The sequence below is a fragment of the Parasteatoda tepidariorum genome, chromosome 9, assembly GCF_043381705.1.
Source record: "Parasteatoda tepidariorum isolate YZ-2023 chromosome 9, CAS_Ptep_4.0, whole genome shotgun sequence".
Taxonomy (NCBI): domain Eukaryota; kingdom Metazoa; phylum Arthropoda; class Arachnida; order Araneae; family Theridiidae; genus Parasteatoda; species Parasteatoda tepidariorum.
Window position 1 is genome coordinate 2,351,251 of NC_092212.1, and position 24,951 is coordinate 2,376,201.

At 31.5% G+C, this 24,951-nt stretch overlaps 1 protein-coding gene across 1 annotated transcript in view; it reads left to right on the top strand.

Annotated features, from left to right (window-relative positions):
• The window catches only part of LOC107455582 (uncharacterized), a 51,731-nt gene extending 27,794 nt beyond the window's left edge, over positions 1 to 23,937 (top strand). The window contains exons 16-21 of the mRNA XM_043042609.2: positions 933 to 1,009; positions 1,092 to 1,160; positions 3,971 to 4,062; positions 5,637 to 7,757; positions 10,654 to 10,736; positions 14,350 to 23,937. Coding sequence (XP_042898543.1) covers positions 933 to 1,009; positions 1,092 to 1,160; positions 3,971 to 4,062; positions 5,637 to 7,757; positions 10,654 to 10,736; positions 14,350 to 14,358 — 2,451 coding nt within the window. The 3' untranslated portion in view covers positions 14,359 to 23,937. The remainder of the gene's footprint in view (positions 1 to 932; positions 1,010 to 1,091; positions 1,161 to 3,970; positions 4,063 to 5,636; positions 7,758 to 10,653; positions 10,737 to 14,349) is intronic.
• The last annotated feature ends 1,014 nt before the right edge of the window (positions 23,938 to 24,951 follow it).

Consider the following 24,951-nt stretch of genomic DNA (forward strand, 5'->3'; position numbering starts at 1 on the left):
ACTGTCATGCTTGAAATAATCTCAGGCGCAGCACTGGTGTTCCAAAATGTCTCACCCGAGTATTAGTCGGCGTAATTTTTTTTTTTTTTTTTTTTTAATGTATCATTGTTATATACCCAAATAAGATCTGCTTCATCTCTTTGTCCAACCCGAATCTATCGCGGGTATTAATTTAGAACAATAGATTACAGCACTTTACTGAAGGTTTCAAAGGAGAAAGGTTTATGTTCAAAGTGTGTGGCATTTTTTTTTGTTGCAAAATGGCGTCCAGTTCTTTGAAACGGTATATAGATTATTTATTTTTTTAGAAAATAATTAATTTTTTTTAATTATAAGAAAATAATGCTCCATTAAAAGAGAACTTTACCACTGCTACACTGAGTGGCAACTGCATCAAGAGAATATGCAGTGGCTACAAAACCTTCACATTTTTATGCCTGTAATTCAAACTATCAATTTTTAACTACTAAGTATGTTTTATTTTGTACTAAACATTTGATTTTTGCAATGAAAAAAATTTACAATTTATGTACCCAAATCACCAACATAACTTGGCAATTAAATTTTTTTTTGTTCAAACATTTCACTGCAATATGGTTCAAAATAAATAAGTTTTACATAAACATCTTACATTTTTCTAGACTGACATACTGAATAGAAGATCTGTCTATATTTTGAAAAATTAAAAAATTGTCAATAAAAATAATGCTTTTCAATTTTCAAAATTGTGTTAAAAAAAATTGGAAACATATGGAAGTTTTATTTCTTTAAAATAGAATGGTGATCTTATTATTATTTTTTTTTGTTATCCCAAGTTTTGTTTTTATTTTTATCAATTTAATTTTTTTTCATCAAATAAAAAAGGTGTCCATTTTTTTTTCTATTTCTAAAAAACATTCAGCTATTCAGCAGTAATTATTTTCTTACTTTAGGACACAAAAGCGGAATGCCTCATATCACTACCTGGATCAGTAGTCTCTCCCGTTATTGAGTGCAAGACAAAAAAATTGTATGTATTGAATGAAAATTGTATCTAATTGCATGCGTACATATCTTTGCTTGTATAATCTTAATTATGATTCCTTTTTCAGTGCATTTAAAATTTGTCGACAACAAATGAATTTTTATTTGGCAACTGAGTCTAAGAAAGATTTAACAAAGTAAGTATGTCATTGGAAATATTCACTTATTTTGATATCTTTGTGGGGAGAGTATCTTCTGACAATGTCAAACTTCATTCATCAGATGGTACCTCTAGATTGAATCTAGTTAGAGTGTCTTAAATACTAGTGAACTGTTATTTAATAATTGTAGCGGTAAACACGCTATGGTACTCCCCCCCCCCCTACCAGAATTTCATCTGTGATAGAATTCGATGAATATGGATACCTCTTAGTTGAGTCATTGCTGTTTTCTCGAGAATCCAGGGGAGATGTATTAAGATCACCAGATTTTGAATACTGATCGTGAGAGCTGCATTAAGATCAAGGTTGGGTGCATTGTCGCTCCTGCGTTGCTATTAGCAGGCGAGTGTGGACAATGTCACGGTAAAAAATAGCAAGTCAAATGTACCGTCTATCAAAGTGTACAGATCACTTCCGCAATTCACCGACATGGGTAGATTATCTTTCGACAATGTCAAACTTCATCCATTTAAGATTGATCATCCCCCCCATATCACCCCAAGATTGAATAGAGTCAGCATGTCTAGATTTACATACTAGACTAGATACCATACTACTGGGTGCGTAGCATTTTTAAAAAATCCTTAAAGGTGGTTTTTTTATTTGGGGTTTGTAAAAAGTGCTTCATTTTCTATCTTTTAATAAGAAATTTTCTTTTGCGGTATCGATTGTCATTCTAAATTACAAAAAAAGCATGATTTTCATAATTTTCTCTGCAATATTTATCAGAAACTAGTTGTTTTATCATGGATTATGTAAAGTTTTTGAAAATGTTTTTTTACTTTCATTGATTTTATGTTTATAAATTAGGAACTTTAAACAATAGAAAAAAATAATTTTTATTACTGCTTAAATACTAATTCTGATTTTTATAAGTGATTAAAAATATTTTTTGAAAGCTTAAAAAGTACTTAAAAATGCTTATTTTTTGTTGAAAAATCTGTCTACGCACCCTGTACTAGAAAATTGATGTTTAATAATGGTAGTGGTAGACACGCTACATCTTTTTAAATGTACTTTTAATAAATCGAAAAGTAAAATTAGATATTTGTTTAATTAAAATATTCTCAAGTTTGGAAAATATTGTTTTCCCCTTAACAGTTCGTTATTAAGTTACAAAATCATTAAATAAGATGGAATGGGGTTGTATCATTAAAATATTCCAAAAATTTTTATATTTTGTATATATTTCCATGTGTAACTTATTTAAATGAAATGTTACTTCACTTTTTGATTATTTTATGCCTCGTAGTATGCAATATTTTTAATTCTATGCTAGATATGTCTTAAAACATTTGAAGAATTAATATTTTTTGTTAGATAATGGGAATTGAATTTTTTTGTCGAAATTTTTATGTATCAAAAATAAATAAGTTGTAGCAATTTTTTTTTATTTGTCTTTAGTTTCTGGTGAAGTTAAGGCTCAAAGTAATTATGGAACAAAATTATAAATTATAGTAGGTAGTAATTATAGTGAGCAACAATAATTATAGTTGTCAAAGTAATCATAGTAAGCGATTTGTATGCAGTTTATCTTCTAAATATGCACATTTTTCTTTGGAAAAAAAAAAAACAGAATTTTTTTCTTGAAAAACAGCAGATGTAAGAATACCTTTTGGCAGAGCCATGATAGCCTGGTTAGTACCGCACTGGGTCCATGTCTAAGAGATTGTGGGTTCAATCCCCGCCGGCCGAGGACTCACCGTGCAGTAAGTGGTGACTGATGCACGTTAAATCTGTCGAGTCACTAAGTCCACCAAGTTCCCATAACAAATCATTCGTCTGGGGGTACTGATACAGGAGCTTCCTTGTCTTCTGTATTGGGTTCAAAATTACAAGGCTACGGTGTTGAACTTTAGTAGTCATAAAACCAAAATTGGGTCGACTGTTCAACGGCGGATATAAAATAAAATACCTTTTGACAGAGCCGCGATAGACCTTTCAGAGGTCTTTTTTATTATCTTCTCAATTTGAGCCTTGAGGACTCAGGGGATAGAGTGTTCGCCTTCCACTGAGGTGAAAAGGCTTCAAATCCCATTGATGGCTGGTCGATACGTGTTCCGCATCCGGCTTGCAGCTACCGCAGTGATGATGTAAAATATCCTCAGTGGTAGAGGGGCCGTTCAAAAAGTACGTAGGGGGAGGGGATTTGCTATTTTGCACGGTTTGGTAGGATGGGGAGGGGGGGAGGTATTATATGAAGTACGTACACTATAAGCATACATCAAATTTAAATTTGACTTTGACGAATAAATTATTTTAAATAAATATTTAATTTTATTTAAAACATAATTATTTTAATTTTTATGAAACAGGGGGTAGACTAATAAAATGTATGTACTCTGGGGGGGGGAGTATGACCTTATGTACGAAGGGGGGAGTGTTAAAATTTCTCCATTTTTGTGTACGTACTTTTTGAACGGCCCCAGACGGATTATGGGTTAAAATCCCCTAGCTGTCAGGCTAACCCAGAGTGGTTATTATTATTTTTTTATATAAATATCTTCTAGTTTAATAATATTTTGATGTTATCATATGTTTTTTTTTATTGTTGGATGAATAAGATTAGCTTAGCTGCAATAGCATACCACCCAAACAAGGATGTAACACAGATTTTGTGTAAACTTTTTATACCTAATAAAATAAAAAGTTTACATTAAAACTCTGTCAAAATTGAAACAGTTTCTCATTTTTATAAAAAAAAATAAGATTAAACTATTTCTTTTTTCTCAATAAATATCTTCTAGTTTAATAATATTCTGATATGTATGCTTTTTTTTTTTCAGTTGGATGAATAAGATTAGCTTAGCTGCCATAGCATACCACCCAAACAAGGACGTAACTACTTATACCTCTTTGAAATCGGATAGTAGCTCAAGTTAGTACTTTTGAAGTCTTTGTATTATTACTTTTAACTATCTGAAAATTGTTATATGTAAAAAGAAAAAAGAAACTTCTTTTTTTCTGTTTCTTCTAATAATGATCAACTAATGCAAAGAAAATGCAATTATTGCTCCTTTTTTGCCAAAATCTAGACAGAAACAAACAAAAAAAATAAAATAAATAAATAAAAATTTCAAATATGTAGACAGTTGGACAATCATCATGTTTTACTGCGCTATATTTCTTTCTGAAAGTGTAATTGAGATCATAAATTATTTCTATTTACTAAGTTATGAAAACTACTGTCTAATGTATATGTTACCTTGAATGACCGAAATGTCGACTTTCACCTCTGAATGGAACAATCACATAGTCAGTGAATGTCTGAAATATTTGTTATATTCAATTTGATATTAATTTATTCGTTGATATTATTATATTTATTCGATATTCTTAATATCTGCTGAGGATAGATAAGAAGAAACATGAGTGTTCGGAGTACCGGTTAAATGCATACTGGGCAGTGTCACTTGACCTTAAAAAAGACAGTGATGTGAGGCATACTGAACAGTGGCACTTAAATAGAACTTGTATATATTTTGGACATTTACCAAAGTGATTATGTGATTGCATCATTCGTCCATGGAAGTCAACGATTACCGATTTCGATCATTCACAGTAGCATATATATGTTATGTTGTAGGTATTGATCAAAGCTAATGTTAAGAACAGCAGATGTCCTCAGGTTACGGGGGTCTCAGTATTAGTCCCTGAGGCAGGATTGTTGATTACTAATTAGGACTTAGGTAATATCCATCTTAAGAGATCACCCCTTTTTTGGAATGTTTTCCTTAAGTTAGGGCTTTCAAAACAAGATTATTTTCTTTGCTTCATACTAAATTTCATATTTAAAATATGAGAGATAAAAATCTGTCTTAATCTTAAGGGCTCACTTTTTTTTGATGCATTTCTGTTAAAATTAAGTGGAATATTTTCATTTTCAAAAATCCTAAAAGTCTAATTGTTATAAAATTGAAAACAATTATAAATGTTCATCATATAAAAAAAAATGTGATAAGAACTTTTGATGTAATTATAAGGGCAATTTAAAAATAAAGAACATTCTGGAAAATATTTGTTAAACTTTTTATGTTATTGGACAGCATGGCATAACATAGTATGATTAGATCAAATCAATCAATTATATCCATATCAACTATATTGATGTACAATAAAATAAGATCAATCCTTTAAAAAAAAAGTTTTAGCTCGATTTTTAGAAAACATTTACCCTTAGCTTTCTTGACAACTTCTGATATGATTAAATTCTGCTAATTTTCCTTCCCTACTGTCTCTGGTGTCGTCCACTCTTTGCTTTAAATTCAGTAATAACCAATGAAATCTTCAGTCTCCTGGTTAATCAGCTGTGTACTCATGCATTACTTTTTTCTTTCCTTTGGCTCAGCAACCTTAATTTATCTTGGCTTTCATAATCATTTTATTTCTACCAAGTATTCGATTCTACTTCAGTGCAGATGAAAATAAATAAATGTTATTACTTCTTTTCAGATCAATTCTACAGCGAAACAGATGATAGTGAAAATGGTAGTCCGACACTGACGAGACGCATTGCCTGTGAGGGTGAAAAAAATGCATTTGCCTACGAGTCTTTGTTGAGTAATCAGAAATGGGGCAAGACAACTTACTCAGGGTATAAGAACGTTCCTACTGCTGAGGAAGAACTCGAAGTTCCACAGTACAACAATCGTAATTTCTCCTCTTCATCTGTGTTTCATAGAAATACAGAAAATACAGTTCCAAAATCATCGAATACTCTAAGTGTACACCCTTTCAATGACTCATTTTCTTCTGGAAGCAGTATTAATAATTATTCTGAAAACTCTATTTCGTCATCGTATAATGTGACATCCAGCAGTATTGAATCGAACATTCATTTAAACGGCGAGAAGAGATGTGCCATTGGGAGGAGTAAAAATCCTCCCCAATATGATTCCACGGGAGCTTGTTTGAGGACCTCGGACAGGAGCGCCCTCGCCGCCGAGTATGATGCAGCGACGTCCTCTTTGGGCAGACCTCAGAAACCTGTCGTGAAGGAAATAGCTCCGGGGCTCGTTGCAAGAATGGCCGTTTCTTACACAAATTTGAGTAAAAATAATGGCACTGGAGGTAATAAATTAGAACTGTCGAAGAGCGTGTCGTCTCCCAGATACGTTACGAAAATATCGGACTCCTACAATTATTTAGTGAGAAACTCCAATAAATTACCTGATCAGAATAGTTCTTGGATAAAGAAGGATGAATCTTACGGCTGCAAGAGGAGTGCCTCTGAAAGTCAGGTTACAAAAACAGATGGTGCTGTGAGTAAATTTTCTAACTCTTTGAGCAACGAAATGGGGAATGAAGACACGGGGTACCGCTACAAACAAATAAATTTACCCCACCGAGAGCAAAAAGTCTTCAGTCTGCTTGACAGAGAGTACAACAAAGTTTTTGAAGGAAAGAAGGTGTCGCAGCATCAGCTCAAATCGACGTCCAATCAGAACAAGTTGCTCCAATCTATTAAAACGGAACAAAGGGTTGCCGCGAGCCATTCGGAAAGTTTCCATTCGATCAACCTCAATCAAAATATTAAAAATAGTTTCAGTGATTTCGAAAATGTGTCTGCGTCCAGGTATGACCATAAAAACATATCCAATAAAGGTTTCTCTTTACCCAGTGGTGGTAATGTTTCTGATGAATTTCATTATCAGTATGGCCACTCTAATCAGTTAAAGGCTAAAATTTTATCTTCTTGCAGTCGACTCAAGAGCTTTGGATTTAACTCCGAAGACTCGATTAAATCGGAAGATTCCGGCTCGAAGATTTCACGGCCGTCTCTCGTCGTAGATTCAGAACATTGTGGAAATTCTGTGAGTTCGTGCGAATTAAACGACGTGTCCGAAGCGACCTCCTCGGACGTCGACTCTCCCAAAATGGCTTTCAAGTTCTTCAATTCTCCAAAATTCATGAAAAAGCTAACGTCTCCTAAAGTTGATAAAAAAAATATATTCAAAATCAAGAAACAAGCAAAGGAGCAGAAGAAATCGATCGAACAACAGAAAGAGAACAAACTTCGTCAGAACGAGAAAAAGTTCTTCGGGTCCCCGAAGCTGGTCAGGTCGTTCTTCAGCTCGCCCAAGACGGAGAAGAAGGTGGTGACAGTTTCTTCCAGCGTACAAACAGATATTGCACTCATGCCAGCTATTCATGCAGATACGACTGACAGACACTGTGACTTCAACAGTAATAAAAATACTGTTGAGTTGGAGTTGACTCCGAGTGTGACGTCTCGTTTGGACGAAGAAGTCAACATCTCCAAAAGCAGCAGCAACAGCAGTTTGACGAGCAGCATCTCGAACTTTCCTTTCACCAACTCTGTTTATTACGTGGAAGCAAAGATTGAACCCCAGATAACTATCACTTTGCCTCTTGTTCCTGACAACAAGTCATCCCCAGTGGAACTGTCTCGCACGCCACTGAAACCAATGATGGGCGTGGCTATGCTTGGTAAAAAGCGACTTCCCAGTGTCAGTGGAGAAAGTACAATTTCGGCGTCTTCTAAGCATTCTCAAGATATTTCATCCAATGAAGCAAATGAGGTTTTGTCAGAGATCTCCATGGAAATAAAAGGTAACTTTATTAGTTGTTCATGGGTTGAAAGTAACATAATAAATACAGTGTAACGTCCCATATCTGGACGTTCCTTCTCCGGAAGGGTCGATTTCCCGAACACTTTTGAACAATCAAAATAAACAAACATCTCTTCATCTTCCCCTCTCTTAAAAAGAAAAGAAGAATAGGTCTATTGACACGCTTTCTCTTTTTCTTGCTTGCATTGAACCCATAAATTACCAGAAAGGGGAATAGAAGATCTACCAAGACCGTCAAGTGACCGTTACTGACGCTCCTCCTCTGGAATGAAGGAAGAGAGGGAGTTTTGTTTACAAAAAGGGCAACTTAATCCCCTGCCCCCTCTCCTTTCCTATACAGCTGACTAGTAAAAGAGGCATTTCCTGGAAAAGGGTAAACGCGGCAAACATTAACAAGGAGGGAGAGTCAAAATGAAAAATTTGAGTAGGTCTAAAAGGATACATGTCCTTGAGAAACATTCGTTCTTCCCTGTAATATTTAGGAGGCGTAGGGACAAAAGGGGGTAACATTTTTTCTTTTATCAGATTCTCTCAGTCATACAAGATGAAGTAAAGAGAACGCGATCAGCATGTCACGCCTTTTCACTTGATTGATAGCCAATGATTGGAGAGAAAACAATAATTTGTCACTTCCCAGCCCTCAAGTTGAATTATCTCCTCTTTAGGCATATTTCTCTGGCAATTGGGAGGAAATTAATTTTTCTCCTCCACCTACCCACCTTAATGAATGACGGGAATTTCGCCATCTTGCTTGAATCGTTCTAGTTCAAAATGGCGTTAATATTTTCATAACTGTCAAATTTTTTATCGTTTTTTAAAATTTAAGCAATAATTTTTTTTTCTAATATTTTATTTTTGATTGATTAGATATTCTAATACTAAAGCATTATTGCTCAAAAAATAATGTTTATTTATTTTTTGCTTCTTAGATTCAGATCGTTTATTAGATCATTTTAAGCTTTGTTTACCTTGGAGGTCTATTATACAGAAAAATCTATTATCCGGACTTCTGGAAGTCCCACTAATTCCGGATACGCGACTTTCCACTGTATTTCAAATCTGCAAGCCGACTGTCTGACATTTATAAACAAACTGATTGACCAAGTACCTCAACATGCATACTCTAGCACTAAAAGTAATTGTTTACAAAGTCAAAGAATAGAAAGAGTTCTTTCTTATAAAAAAGGGTCTCACCTTTAAATTGTAATTTCTTATTTATGGTCGAGCACTCATGGTTTCATCCCACCCGAAAAGGGTTTAATGAGCCTTAACTATAGTAGCATTTTTTTTTTACAATTTAATTTTATAAGTAAGAGTACAGTGAAAAAATGTAAGTTTATGTAGCTCATCAATAAAATATGCTAAAACAATAAGAGCTTTAAAAATAGATAATTATAAAATAATAGCAAGTTTCAGTTTAAAAAAAAATAAAACACGAGTCACCGTGAAAAGAAATAAATTCAGATTAAAATAATAATGAATTTAGAATCCAAATTGAACCCAGCCTGTTAGCATAGATAACACAAGTAAATAAAATCCAATTCAAAACAAATTTTGGTTGGGAGTCTTCCAATATCTAATGAATGTTTGTGCCAATATTTGTAACTTTAGAGACAACAGCGAAACTTTTTGTTTGTAATTTTTCCCCAAATTCAACACAAATGATAATAAGTATGAAAAAATAAATCATTTTTGTTGTATCTTGCGTGTTATGCTCTGACGTACTTTACCTGTTGTTGGTTTTTAGTTCTGTATTGTCAAATAATAGCATTAACTAAGTCATAACATTTGCTAGCTATGGAAGGTATATAGATAACACCGTGACCTGAGTCCAGGAGTCTATGAAGGGTCATGCAAGTTTCCAGGCACCATGGCTTGATTTGCACAACAGTATTCAGCAGCTGTTGGAGCAATTTGTCCTATTCCTCTGTCAGTGCACAAATGAGGGCGTCCTTGTTTATTGCAGGGCATTCTTGACCAGCAACGCTCCTCCTCAAAGCATCCCATACATTTTCAATGGGATTTAGATCAGAGGAGCGTGCTGGCCATATGAGGTGGTGAATGTTCTGGCTCTGTACATACTCCATGACAGCTACTGTTTGATGACATGTTGCATTGTTGTCCATAAAAACATCAAAACAGCACAGAACAAGCTAACGTGAGGCGGTAGAATATCATTAGCGCTGCAATGGTATGCACTCAATAGGCTGGTGGCTGTGCAGTCCTTTTGCTTATTAGTGCCTGGCTACAGTTTTTCAGGAGATTCGCTTGTCAGTAGCAGCATGAAATTGATTTGGTGCCTGACTGGCTGTACTGCGGCAGAGAGTTTTGTTGATAACACTATATCTGTCTTTCGCAGGCATCTTACATGGAACACGATCTCCCATGTGATGTGTGCTATACATCCCAGTTTTTTTTTTATTATTTCCTAAGCCTTGGAAAAACACTGTGGTGGATGTCAAACTCTTTGAAAACATCTGGTTTTTTTTTTTAGCTTGCTGATAATATGGCCATGCGTAAAATTATCAAAATAATGTTAGGAAGGCATATAAAAAAATTGCTAATCCTTAATATCCCTTGTCAGCGTTGTGATGTGACAAACCAGTTCAACAACCCAAAATTTGCATACAGAAAACACGTCTTACTGTATCTTGCATTTTCCTACCTTCAATTTTGTGGTTTCTATCTTTGCTATTATGATCCTTCCTTAGCAATTGCCTAACAGTGTATAACCTTGTTGTTAAATGAAGTAATATTTTAAGCTTTTCTTAAATGAATAAACCACTTTATTGTGTTTAATTATGTTAAAAGGTTTGGTTATTACATGTAGAATTATTTGCCAGTGAATAACCAATATAGACCAACTATAATTGTAGGTGATGATTATGAATTCAAAGGTGATAACATATCTGTGCCAAACTTTGATGAATCAGAAGACTCACAAACATCTTTCAGTGAGGTCAGAATTTTTTTATATTCTTTCTTTATACAAATATATTGAAACTAAGAATGCATTATACTATTTATGATTTTTCTGTTTCCCTCTTTTTATATATATAAACCTACATTATTTCTATTTAAATTGTTAATTTGTGATTAAATTTACGAAATAAAGTATGAGACTGCTCTGCACAATAGGGTGGGTTGAAAAATCTTAGCATTATTGCCTCTATTAATGGTAGTGCTAAAAAGTTGTAAAATACCAGAAATTTATAACTCTATATTATAATTGTTCTGCTGCCACGTAACATTTGACTTAAGAGGCTTTAAAAAAAATTTTAGCAATTTTTTTTTTATTGGCTTAAAGTTGTCCTTAAAAGAAAGTGTACTGAAATTTTTGTTAACAGCAAGTATAAATATTATTTATCTAAAGGAGAATTGAAGAAATTTCAAATTCAGAAATTTTGTTATATGCCTTGAAACAAGGTATGTAACAAAATGTACGCCTAAGTCTTCAAAGCGTGTCAAGTATGGTATTAGTTTAGACAATTACCCTTGAATTGATGGTATAGAACATTCCATGTGAGAGAGATACATAAAAAGCTCTCTTTTTCTTCCTCCTTCGCTATATCATACTCAACTAATTTTAACGAAGGAATCTTCATATTACGCTTCTACGTAACAATTTTCTTTGTTTATACTATTTTATCCCACTTTATATACACAGTCCAGTCACATTAATGTGACCACCACCTACCTTCGACGTCAACGTGAAATAACCAATCACAGAAGGCAGGTGGCAGCATATTACAGTAGAGTGTATATAAAGGATGTCCTAGGACATCGGAAAACATTTCAAGCATTGGCATAATGCAAAAACGTAGCGATTTATCCGACGTCCAAAAGGGCATGGTTGTTGGCTTTCGGGCTAAGTGTGGAAGCATTTCGGAAACGGCTAATTTTGTGAACTGTTCGCGTGCCACCGTGGTGAAAGTATACCGTTCATGGTAAAATGGCACTATCCAAAATCAGGGGCTTGGCACATGCGGTGCACAACGGGCTATAGATGACAGAGGCGTAGGAAAGCTACAGAGATGCATTCGGGTGAATAGACGTGCAACTGTTGAGCAACTGACCGCCCAGATGAGCCAAGGGGCTACCAAGTGTGTATCCTCAACAACGGTTCAGCGAATGTTGCTGTGCATGGGCCTCCGCTTCAGAAGCCTAGTTAATGCATCTATGCTGACTGCTGTTCATCGGTGACGAATGCTGGAATTTGCATGCCAGTACCGCAACTGGACGTCCACATAGTGGTGACAGGTGGCTTTTTCCGATGAATCACATTTTATGCTCCATCGAACAGCTGGACGTTGGCGTACACGGCATGAAACGTCTGAAAGCAAACACCCTGTAACAATTGCCGGAAGAATCCAGGCTGAAGGAGGGAGCATTATGGTTTGGGGAATGTTTTCCTGGCATTCACTGGGTGCACTCATCATTGTGGAAGAAGCGATGGATCAGCACAAGTACGCATCTGCCCTTGCGGACCATGTCCACCCCTACATGCGAATGATTTTTCCTCAGAATGATGGCATCTACCAGCGGGATGAGGCGAGGTGTCATACAGCTCACAGTGTATGTGTGTGGTACGAAGAGCACAAGGATGAGTTTACCGTACTTACCTGGCCAGCAAACTCACCGGATTTAAACCCAATCGAGAATCTGTGGGACCACCTCTATCGGGTTGCTCGTGCCACATATCCTCAAACGCGTAATATAGCGCAGCTGGCTATGGCACTGGAGTCAGCATGGCTCAACATTCCAGTGACAGGTGGTCACATTAATGTGACTGGACTGTGTATATATATATATATACACACACACACAAAGAGATAAACTCTTTCAAAATTTGATAAAAAAAACAATGGATATCCAGCTAAAATAATTCAATTCTATATTAAATTATTGAGTTAATTGTATATTATTGTAAATAAATTTACTAAAAAACTTCTTTGTTAATTTATATAATTTTTACCATGTGCAAATCCATTTCAGGCAAATCCAAATCTAAAATTATGTGCAAAACAGGCAATTCATGTTTCTTTCTCTTTTCTATTTTATTTTTTTCTTAAATAAAAGTTAATTTTCTAAAATTATTAATTGTCAACTTCTTTAAATTATCCAGTATAATACTACCTTGTGCACATCCATTTTCGGGGCCCATCCTTGGTAACTAACAAATCAAACGCACTTCAGTACTGCAGTAAGAACTCACTATAAAATAAAATCCCTCTATTTACGCTTTTACCTCAATTTGCAGTTCTGTTTTTATATTTTATAATCTGGCAATCTTGTTCCAAATATATTTTAAATCATTCTTGAAAAATTTCCTGTTCATGTGAATTCATTTGAATTTGATACTCGCTTTATAGATTTCGTTTTATGTTTTATTCTGTTTTTTCTTAATATTTTATTTTCTGTTTTTACGTGATATTTTTCTTAATGTGTTTTATTTTATTTGTAGTAAATGTTTTGTAAAATTTTTTTGAGTGCTCCTCACACCATTGTATTGATAGATTTTGCTTTGGCTATATTGATACAATATTAGAAAACACTAATTTTTGTGGATATAATCGTATGAGCTGATGAAAAGATTATAACTTTTATTCTCCGGATTTTTATTATTATTTTTTTCCCCTTTTTTTATTGTTCTGTAATTTTTCCATGTCAAAATGTTTCTTTTTCTACTTAAGTGTAGAAACTATTACCAATTGTGTATCTGCAAATCCATGTTGGTATCCTAGAAATTACTCCCATTAAAGAATCAGCATCCTTAAATTTGGAGTCCTTAATTTTTATATTCTCGACTTCCAGCCCTGAGTTAGCCATCCATAACCATCTTTGTAACCATTTGTAGATTTATTGATAACCGTGGTGCATTCTTTTGAAATGTGTTACATAATTTCTATAAAAAAATAGTTAAGGAATTTTTCTTCTTTTTTTTTTAGTTTTAAGAAGATAACTTAACCAGTGGTCACTCGCACAGTGCTCTATGAATATAAGGGGTTAAAAATGTAAAAAGGAATCCATGTTTTTTTTTTGCTGTTATATATTTATAAAAACAAATTTACAGCTGTTTAAGTTTAACTTTTTTTGTATAATATTAGCTCACTTAAGCAGTCTAAAAATGTATTTGCCTTAAGAAAAATGTTGTTATAATTGCAGAAAGCTAGTCATTTTTAACATACATATTTTGTACTTTAATATTTGCATTTCGGAGACTTGAGAATTTCTCTCAAGAGCTTACTTCTTATTAAAAGACATAATTTTTATGAAGGCACTTAAATGATGAGCTTTCTTAGATAAAATTAACATTGCCATCTTGTTAAAATATTGATGTCCTATTAAGAAAGTACCTGCTCTAGGGAGGGGGTTAATTAATAAATGATTGGTAGAAATTTAAAAAAATTGTCCATACTCTAAAATGTCTGCCCTCATGGAGGTTCTGTAACAGTGAAATTTTAGTGTATACTGAGTTTTTACTTAAATTTGCTCCTATAATTGTGCAATAACTAAATAATTTTTTTGTTCTTAATGAGATGTTTCATATTTCTTATGAAAATATTTTTCAGGTGGTGTGAAAATACTTTCAGGTAGTTTTTGCAAGCATTTTCAGAGCTGAAATTCTGAATCGAAGAGCTTATATATTGACAAAAATGTGTTGGATCCTTTCTCCTATAATAGAAGAATCCCGATAATCAAATAAATTTATATACCTGATTGGCTAACGGAATATAGTGATCATATATATTTTTTTTTTCCGATTGTTCCAGAGTTTCTGAATCAGAGTAGTCTCAAAACTGGATAATTTGGAAAAACCGGAAGAAAACATGATATTTTATTAATCTAGAAAAATATCAGATTCATTAAAATTACCGAAAAGGTATCGTAAATATAAAAAGGTGTACTGATTTTGAAGCAGAGGTGCAGAAAATTCTAATATTTCCCTAGAACATTTTTTTTTTTTTTTNTTTTTTTTTTTTTTTTTTTTTTTTTTTTTTTTTTTTTTTTTGGTTTGACATTTCCCTTAGCATTATAGGGCTTTTTTTGTAGCATAAGCTTTTATAAATAATTTTAGAAATTAAAGTTTGTATAGTGTTAAAAATTTTTAATAATAATTTTTGTTCGTACAAAAATAATGAAATTCATTTGCTTTTACACAATTCTCAAATAAACTAATGTATGTGTGAATTATAGAAATTCCAAATACAGTACAAAGTTCCTTATCCGGACGTTTGTTTATCTGAAACATCTTTTAAATTTCCATACACTCTAACAATCAAACTAAAAAAATTTCTTTCCCTTTTTAAACTTTTTTTTTAACGTTCCTTCGCAATCTGTTAAAAAAATATCAATAAAAATTTCTTACGATTTTTAAAAAAAAAAAATTTTTCGCTACCAAACTATTTATTCTGCCTCAGTAATCTCTCTAAAAGAGTTGTTAAAAAATGACACATTAAAGAAAAACAAACTTTAGTGAGAAGAATTAAATATATGAATATTAATGAAGCCGAGTAGTTATAGTGTTTGAAAAGAACACCAGCATACAAGCTTTGTTTCCCTTTAAATTATAAATGTTTGTTACTAACAAAATCTACTTAATTCTGTTCTTTTTTTTATTTTAATTTACTTTTTGAAATGATTTTTTTAACCTCATTTTTATCTTATTAATTCTTCACCTAAAATGGGGGAAAAAAGAGAGAGAGAAACGAATCTTCATTCATAAAAGTTCAAGTTATCGTTTGCCTACTTTTATTTATTTTTTAAACCCTATAAGAAAACGTTGTGTAAAATTAAAATTATCGTCCATTTGTTTGTTTCTTATTGAATAATGTATATTTTTAAGGTCTATTGTGCAGAAAAATCTGGTTTATGGAACTGCCTAAGTCCCCAGGATTCCAGATATGGTTCTTTTCACTGTATATTGAAATGGTAGTGATTTATAAAACTAAATTTAAGATCCAACTCAAAAACGTAAGCTAATGAATAAACAAATTGACATGCGTAGTTATTTGTATTATCATAACTGACATAACATTTACATTTTTCTTTTTATGCACTAATTTAATATGGAATAGTGAATTAAAAAAATTGTTAAAATTAATTTAAAAATGTATATTTTAATATTTAAATGATGACTTATTGTTTCATCTTTCTTACACCTTATTTGTCCAAATAACGCAGTTTTACGATAGTCAGGAAGTGGAACAGTCTTTTATAAAGAAATACCATACACCTAAAATTACCCCAGATCTGCATGATTTTCTCCCGAGCATTGACTCTGCTATCTGACATATTCTGCACTTCTGTTTTAAAGTACTGAAAAATCCAATATTTTTTTGTATATTTATAAAATTAATAAATATGTTTATTTTGAAAAATATTTTTATAGTAAAAAGTTAGTTTCATATTTTTTTTTCGACATATATCTCTATTTTTTCTTAAAATATTACTATAATTTTTTATTTCAATATTGTGTAAATAGTATTTCCTTATAGGCAACAAATGTTTCCAACAATGATTAACATTTGATATGCCAGATGCAATAAAATGTATCGATTATTTCTCCGTACTGCTATCTACTTGAGTCTTTCCGTATAATATGTTTGTTTAGTTCATTCTCGCAACAATTTTAAGAAATCAACATTAAAAGTCTTCTGTAATATATTTCACTTACACATGAATTAAAAAGACATAATGAAATATTTAATGATTGAATTTATACTCTTAATTATAACGATCAAGGAAGTTTATAAAATCAGGAATTTTCTACTCTGAATGTTGGTGGCCATTTTATATGTTTTACTGTCAGCCAAACATTTGGCAAAGTTTTCAATTTTTTTTTTTTGAACTATAAATCAAAATTTTATATCTTGAAATTCTTGTAAAAAATTTGGTTTGATGCTCTACATATGAAGCATTTTGCTTCTTTTTTTTACAAATAAATACAAAGATGATATTATCGGGATTTTACTATAAAGGATTACGTTTATTTTTAATGAACACTTTGGTGAGGTGAAATTTTTGATTTGGATCCTAATTTGCTTTTGTTACTATGTAAATAAAAACCCTTGTTATGTTGCTAGTTATAAGTTATATATGTTATGCTTGTTAATTTTAGATATTTAATAATTTTTAATCAGAATATGAATTTTTTGCTTTATTTTATAGTTTGATTTTACTATCTTTCTTTATTTTTATTTATTCATTTTTTTTAACTTGCATGTTTTCTCATTTCAATATTTTTTAATTATGGTATTTTGTTAAAATGTGTAACAGTTTTCAACATGTCCCAACATTCATAAAACGTCCAATGGGAAAAAGTAAACATTTTTTAAAATGCAATCTAAAAGATATAACTAATTTTTCCTATTTCTTTTATCAGTATGTGCATGTATGATATATGAAGATTCATAACACTTGTATGATCAATGAATCCTATGCTTATAAATATATTTTTTGTAGTGAATTTTAATAAAATAATTGGAATGAGCTTAAATGTGAGATAATGATAAGTCACAGAAAATTAATTTTCTGGTTGTAAGTTTCACAAGCAAGCCACCTCTTTAGGATAAGACCACTTTATTAAATCGTCCATCTGTAACGAGTAAATCAAATGTGATTCTTCATTTAGGCTTATAATCAACATAGCTACTGGATTTTCTCCTGATCTACTGGTTTAGTTAAAATTCTCCTAGTTTTTCTGTATTTTAGAAAATTTCCTAAAATTGAGTAAGTTTCCTAAAAAAAATTCGTGTTAAAATATAATTTTTATACGGATTATGCTTACTTGCTTGAATATTTAAATAAGTATTACTAATACATAATGAAGCAAACCTTATTTATGTGTTAGAAACATTTTTTTTTTGTTCTAAAATGTTCAGTTTTTTATTCAGAACTCTCTTTTTAAATTAATTAAAAAAATCTTTAACTATTTTTGATGAATTAAATGCCTATAACTATTCGAAATTATGAGTTAACATAATACCTAACATTTCAAGTACTAATGTCAATCATGAAGCAAATTGATGTTAAAGATCATAAAAAAAAGTATCAAAATGTCAAGAAAAGATTAAATGAAATTGACATAGCTGCCAACTCTACTGGATTTTGCCAGTTTCTGCTGGTCTACTGGTTTAATAGGAATTCTTCAGGTTATTATACGTTTTAGAAAATTCCCTAAAATATGAGAAAGTTTTCTTTAAAAAATCCCTATTCAAATAGAATTTTAGTGCAGATTAATGCTTGTTTGAATATTTAAACAAGTGTTACTAATGCATAAAGAAGCAAGCCTCATTTATGAAAATCAGTTCACTACCTTTTTTTTTAATTAAATACCTATTGATATTCAAAATTAAGGGTAAACATAATACATAATGTCAAGTTCATTTAATGTTAATAATAATAACTGAAAAATATTGCAGTTTTTTATTTTTATTTTGATGGCTAAAAATCCCTAAAATTCCCTTTGTGTAAAATATTTACATTTTGTAACAAGTTTCAAGAAGTTTATATTATTTCGTAAAATCTACTAGATTTTTCCCTATCCGTGTTGGCAGCTAGAAATCAATTCCTGGTTCATCAAAATTTTACTGTTTTTACTCATATTCTCAACCAAATATTCATGAGAACAATGAAATCCAACCAGCTTTTAAGTGTGATTTCAATTTTATATCCAATTTTGATTGCCAGAAAGAACAAGTTCTATATGTGTATATATAATGGATTAACCAAGTCAATAATTGTGCTGCTACTTTTTAAATACTTATGTTTTTGAGAAGAAAATGCCAAAATCAATACACATTGGTTTTGACTAATGTGTTATGACTTGGACTTAATAAGAGTTAAAACAACATGAGGACATTATTGCACTTTTGCTTATTACTATCTTCGTCACTTTTTGAAATGTGTCCAACACGCACACATATATATATTTATGTAATGAAAATTTTAATTCATATAAAGTTAAAAATATCGAGAAAATGTGGTAAATAATGTGATAAAGTTTAATGAAATGAGAAGAAGAAAAATAATTAATATAAAAAATCTTAGTAAAGAATATTTAAATTAGAAAAATATATGTATATTAACAAAATAATGAAAAGATATAATCTCGCCATCAGCTCACGTGATTATATCTGCAAAAAATTTGAGTGCTTCAGTTTTCCTGCTTTTTAATAAATTTTTTTTAAATATCTTTTAAAAATAATTTATTTTAATAATTTTTCTTCTCCTTTCAGAATAAAAAATGTATTAGACCATATGAAAACAAACACACAATCTCATCATTAAATCGGGAAATATTACATTTTTGAAGCTTATACTTTTTAGCTGGTTTATCTTTTTGTGGCTTATCATTTTTCTCATTAAATCCTTCATATATTAATTTTTGGAAAAATACATTCCCAAATGGGAACAAAATCTGTTTTTGTAATGTAATATCTTCACACTATCCAGTAATATTGCTGATAATCTATTAATTATCAGCGTGTTGAAGCTGACATTAATTTACAAGATTATAGAATATGAGTGAGTAAAAACTGATATTAATTTGCAAAATGATTGAATGTCAATGAAGTATTGTATAAATAAGCTTTCTGTAATCTTTGAATGTCATTGTGATTCTCAAATGGTGCCATCAATAATCAAAGTTTTTAGATAAAAAATTTCTTGTGGTGCCATCGTATACTTCAGTGTTTCGATACTTTGTACAAAATGCATCTTTCTGGGAAAACAATTTTTAGTATGTATTTTTTCATACAATGCTTGTACTTTTTCATGATATTTTTTTGAAAAAAATTTACTCAAATTATTGTGAAAGTGACTATTTTTTTACTGTTGTTGTATGGTTTTGGAAGGAAAAAAATGTTTTTATCTTTAACGTCATCAGTATATTTTAATATTTCTTGTTTTATATGCTCTTAATGTGAATTGAATGTATATGTTAATTATACAATTTCTACTCAGGTAAAAAAGAAATGCATGAACCTTCTTTTATTTATATTTTATATTCAAGAAGAAAATTTTCACCCATCTCAAAAAAGAAGAAATAGTGAATGATTTACATTATTTTAAAGTCATTAAACCTAGTGGAATTCTTATCATTTTTAAAATTGAGAAAAAATATATGGTGTGGAACTTTGGGTTGACTAAATTAACCAATGTGTTATCTTCTTTGCAAAATGTGCAATATATATTAAGTTGAATAAAAAATAACATTTCAAAGTTTGAAAAAAACTTTACATAATCTTTTTCTTAATAACTTTTTTAAATTATAATGATCTTCATCTGCAGTTTATATACAGTAGCATATTTTATTTTTATACAAAATTAAAATAGAAAAAAAAATTTTTTTTTCTTCAAATATTTATTTTAAAAGCTTGTTTGATTCAAATGCAAATTAAATGAAGTTTTTTTTTTCAACAAATGTGTTATAAAATCATTATTTTGTTTCTTATCAATACGTGTAATATTTTTTCATATATTACATTCTGTTTAAATCAAATATGCTACTCGCATTTTAAGACATTAGTTATGTAATTAATTCAACTTAATATGCATGTTTTGTTGCCTAATTTCAAAGAGAAAGTTTCAAAAGACTATTTATATGGAAGTTCCTGATACAAATGATTGCACACATGCCAATGGTTCCGTCCATATTTTCAATAGCATTGTTTCTATCAATGCAGCAGCACTGTTGATCATTTACTCTTGCTTCTCCTTTCAATCATAAGTGCTCCCCTTCTTTTTTTTTTCACTGTAATAAATTTAAAATTTTTATTTCGCTTACTTTTCAAAAAAATGCTCATTCTTTTTTCTGCATATCTACTTAATCAGTTCTAAGCATTACTTTGAAGAATGGTTTTTTGCCTTTAGAGAGATTCTATGACCATTCTGGCATCATTTTATGCAAATTTGATTTCCTTATTTAAATGTAATTTATGTTGAGTGCAGTATAAATAGATTCCTGCTCTTGTGTCAATAAACTCAAATAATATTGACTCATTAAGCTCGAAAATAAGTTTTGCTTTTATACAAAAAATTAGGAACTCGCTTAGAGCAGGATTGGCAGTTCGTCTGGAAGACTCCTTCCAGGACGCTGAAAGAAACTAAAAAAGACAAATACGAATATTACAAGAATGGCTTAAATTTAAACAAATTAAATTCAAAATAGTGCAAGAACAATAATAGCTTTTCACATCAACTTTTCTAAAAGAAGAAAAACAATTTATGCTGAATTTTTTAAATCTGTCTCACATTATTTAAAAGTCGGTCTGAGTATTCATATTTAATAATATTTTATTGAAAACTTAATACGCTGTTTGTGGATCATCCTCCGGGATGTTTCCCAGACCGTCGCCAATAGCCCATTGTGCAGCTCTAGTGCGACGTTAATTAACAACAACAACATAATACGCTGTTTGTAATTGTGAATTCAATATGTGTTTTTAATGGCATAAATGTTTAGTCTGACTTTTGTTAATTTAGTAGAATGAATGAAATTTGATTAGGTTATTTTAAGAGTTCTTTATAGGATTATAAATTTAGGTTTTTCATTGAATTAATTTTTTTTTCAATTGTTGCTTTTCTGTTTTTGCTTATTTAAAAACGATATATTAAATAGCTGGAAAATTAATACTATTATTTAAACTAGATTGCAATTATAAACAGATTTAGTATTTGATATTTCGTTTTGAAAAAGATTTTTTTCCTCTAGGATTAAAAGAAAACTATTTTTTTCCACTGTAGAAGAAACTTCTCCCACTATTTTAGACTGATGCAATGCATTTTGTTCTTTCACTATTTTAGATAAATCAAATCTAAATTTTATCTTCTTTACCACTTGTCTTTTTTTGTTATTTGTTTCATTCTTTTAAAAATACTGCTCAAGATATTAAAACCTTTTCTTTTAGGATTATTTTTGATTTCATACATTGTTGTATTCCAGAATACATTGTTTTTAATGAAAATATGACTAAATAAACTTTACTTATGAGAAATTTTTTTTTAAATTTTTTTTTGAGGTTTTGGCTAAAAGTTTCACATTCCAGTCGAAATAAGTCAAATATGTCTCAAAACTGGAGAATGTTGTCATGTGTTTCACTATTAACTAATTACCCAAGATTATAAACGGAACGAGTCTCTGGAGTCATGGACTTGGTTTAGCTCCGCTAACCGTGTGGGCCAGCAACAACATAAACGGAACATGTAGTAAAAATGATTGAAGGGCAATTTTTGTTTATATGTGAGGAATGTATTGGGTTATTTCATAATTACTGTAAAACATGAGTGTAACTAGAGAAGCAATTTCCTTGTTTAAATATCAGCCATGCATTTCCTCTTCATTTGGAAAAAGTCCTTTATTGGTAGTTTATATCATACCGGAGACTGACGCAGCTCAAACGAAAAGTTTGATGTCAGACACTGACATAGCACTCAACATGCAAAAAAGAATGTAAATTTTTTATAACTCCGGATTTCATATAGTCTGTCACCTCAACGGACCAAAAGGGATGAAGGTTTGACTGATGTATGGATTTTGTTGATGTACCACCGCTTGAAGGTTACAATTTCTTAACAAGAACCCTGGTGGCACAAGAAATAGAGCGTTCGTCTCGAATGAGGTGAAACGGATTCGAATTCCACTCCCGGCTCGCGCCGACCACAGTATTAACGTAAAATATCCTCATTGGTAGACGGATCATAGGTTAGAGTCTCCTTGCCGTCAGGATAACCGTGGGAGGTTTTACTCTCCATGTAAAGCAAATGCGAGTTAGTTCCAACAAAAAGTGCTCCACGAAGGCAAATTTCTCTCAATACTTGATCCAGGAGTTCCCTTGTCTTCTGGATTGGGTTCAAAATGACGAAGGCTACGGAGTTGAACATTGCTAGTCGTCATCCCAGAAATTGGGTGGGCTGTGCAACGACGGTTATGAAATGAAATTTATTAAGAAAATCTGTCAATAAAAATGTATAACTCTGCTGATTCAGTATCTCTGGACATTTTGTTTGGTTCATTGAATGGAATGGATTCATTGCTATTGAAATGGCAGACGATGTTGAGTCTTAATTCTAAAAATGTGTACACACGTATTCTTGTTAAGAAATGGTAACTTTTGACTATTGCAAGCCGATCAACAAATTATTGAGTTTCTCATACATCTTTATGATGGTGGATGACAGTTTTACTACTAAACTAAAAGGTTTAAAATACTAACAGTGAGCTAGTACTTCTGAAAATTAAAGAAAAAAATTGCCCCAAAATTTTTTAAAAAAATACCCTAATCATTGCACTAGAGAGAATCGTTGCATTTTAAATGCTAATCTCATCAAAATCCAGTCCTTATTTATCTATATGAAAATTGAAACTTACTAATGTAGTTGATTTATTTTTTAAGCGTTTCAAACATTCATCATCTTTTGAAAAAATGAATCATTCATTTCAAAGAAATATCTAATTTTTTTGTGTGAAATCTTGGCAGCTATGTTTGAATTTTGTGGTATTTTCAGCCGATGATATTTGAAGTTTATTGCTTACGCTGGGAAACAAATTTTTTTGTTGCATTTATACAAGTACTCGATCTTAACGAATACGGGCGGGGTGATTTAAAATTAATTTTGTTCCGAAAACTAGTTTTTTTTTAAAAATTGTATTTTTAGTTTAAATTATTTTTGTCTGAATGTACAAGTTTCTGAAGAACGTATAGGTTTGTAAATACGTATGGACTGGGTCATCCTGAAAATAAGACAAAAATGTATGACCTTAAGGTATCCCATCACAAACTGAAAAGTATTATCTCTTTCTTCCTACCACTCCCTTCGTGGCAAAGAAGTGGGGAAACTTAATAGTCGCGCGAGTGAATTTTAAAAAATCCTGTTAAATGGCTTAAAAACTGTAGCTTGTAAAGAGAAACCGAATGCAGATTTTAATCCAACGACGCGAAAATTGAATGCAACAGAAAATTGTTCCCCAATGTTTTTTGCTTAATTGCATCTCTCTTTTTTTTTTAAGAAGATTGTTCATTTTTATAGAAATATTTATCTGAAAAACTGTTTTTATTTGAGAGAAATAATTCTTATATCTGTAATGAGCAAAAACTGTACTTTTTTTAATTCGATGTGTGATGATGACTTGATTAAAATCTCATTTATTGTTTTGACTTGCTTTGTTTTCTTCTAGCGTGTCACCTCAACCATGGTGCGTAGCGTTTTTTAAATGTGCTTTTTTTCATGTGTGTGTTTTTAAAAAATGTCCCATTTCGAAAAAGAGGTTTTTTTTCCCTACCGTGTCTATTTTCGCTGCAAAAGCGTAGTTTTCACATTGTTCTATTCAACGTTTTCACTATTCATTCAACCACAATCCATTTCGAGGTACCGTCGGTCCGTAACGTATGGTAGCACTAATCATATTACATATTTGATGAAATACTTGGGAGTCTGCATGTGCGTCTACTGAGCTGAGTTCGGTGAGATTCTTGCGATTCTGCTGCATTTCCCACCCTCTGATATCGAACCTAAAAATCTCTCGGTCTTTGTATGGTGCTAATATAATCAAGAAAAAGAGTTATTTATCAGAAACTAGCTATTTTGTCATGATCATGTAAAGTCTTTGAAAATTGTTTTGCATTTTGTTAATGTATAAAGTGCTTAAAAAAATTTTTTTTTGAGTGCTTAAAAAGTACTTTTTTTGTTGAGATATTTGGCTATGCAGCCCGTTAACCCTTTCGTAAGTTATATTCTCTAAACATGAAGAAACAAACAGTTCACGCATGAGACTCTTCCATTAATTCCCGGAATTCCGCGAATCTCTAGACTGTTATTTCGCGGACTTCCGCGAATCAATTATTTTATATTCCGACAAACTTTTACTGGTGTTCCGCTTATGTAAAATTTAAATTTACTTTTTTAACCGTCTTTGAATAGACGAACCAATTTTGGGCTTACGACTATTAATATTCAACTCCGTAGGCTTGTAATTTTGAACCCAATCAAGAAGACAAGGGTACTCCTGGATCAAGCATTGGGGAAAATTTGATTCGTGGAGGACTTTTTTTTATGGAACATGGCGAGCGGGACTCTAACCCATGATCCGTCTACCACTGAGGATATTTTACGTCAGCACTGTAGTCAGTGCAAGTTGGGTGCAGAATTCGTATCGATCTGCCATCGCTGCG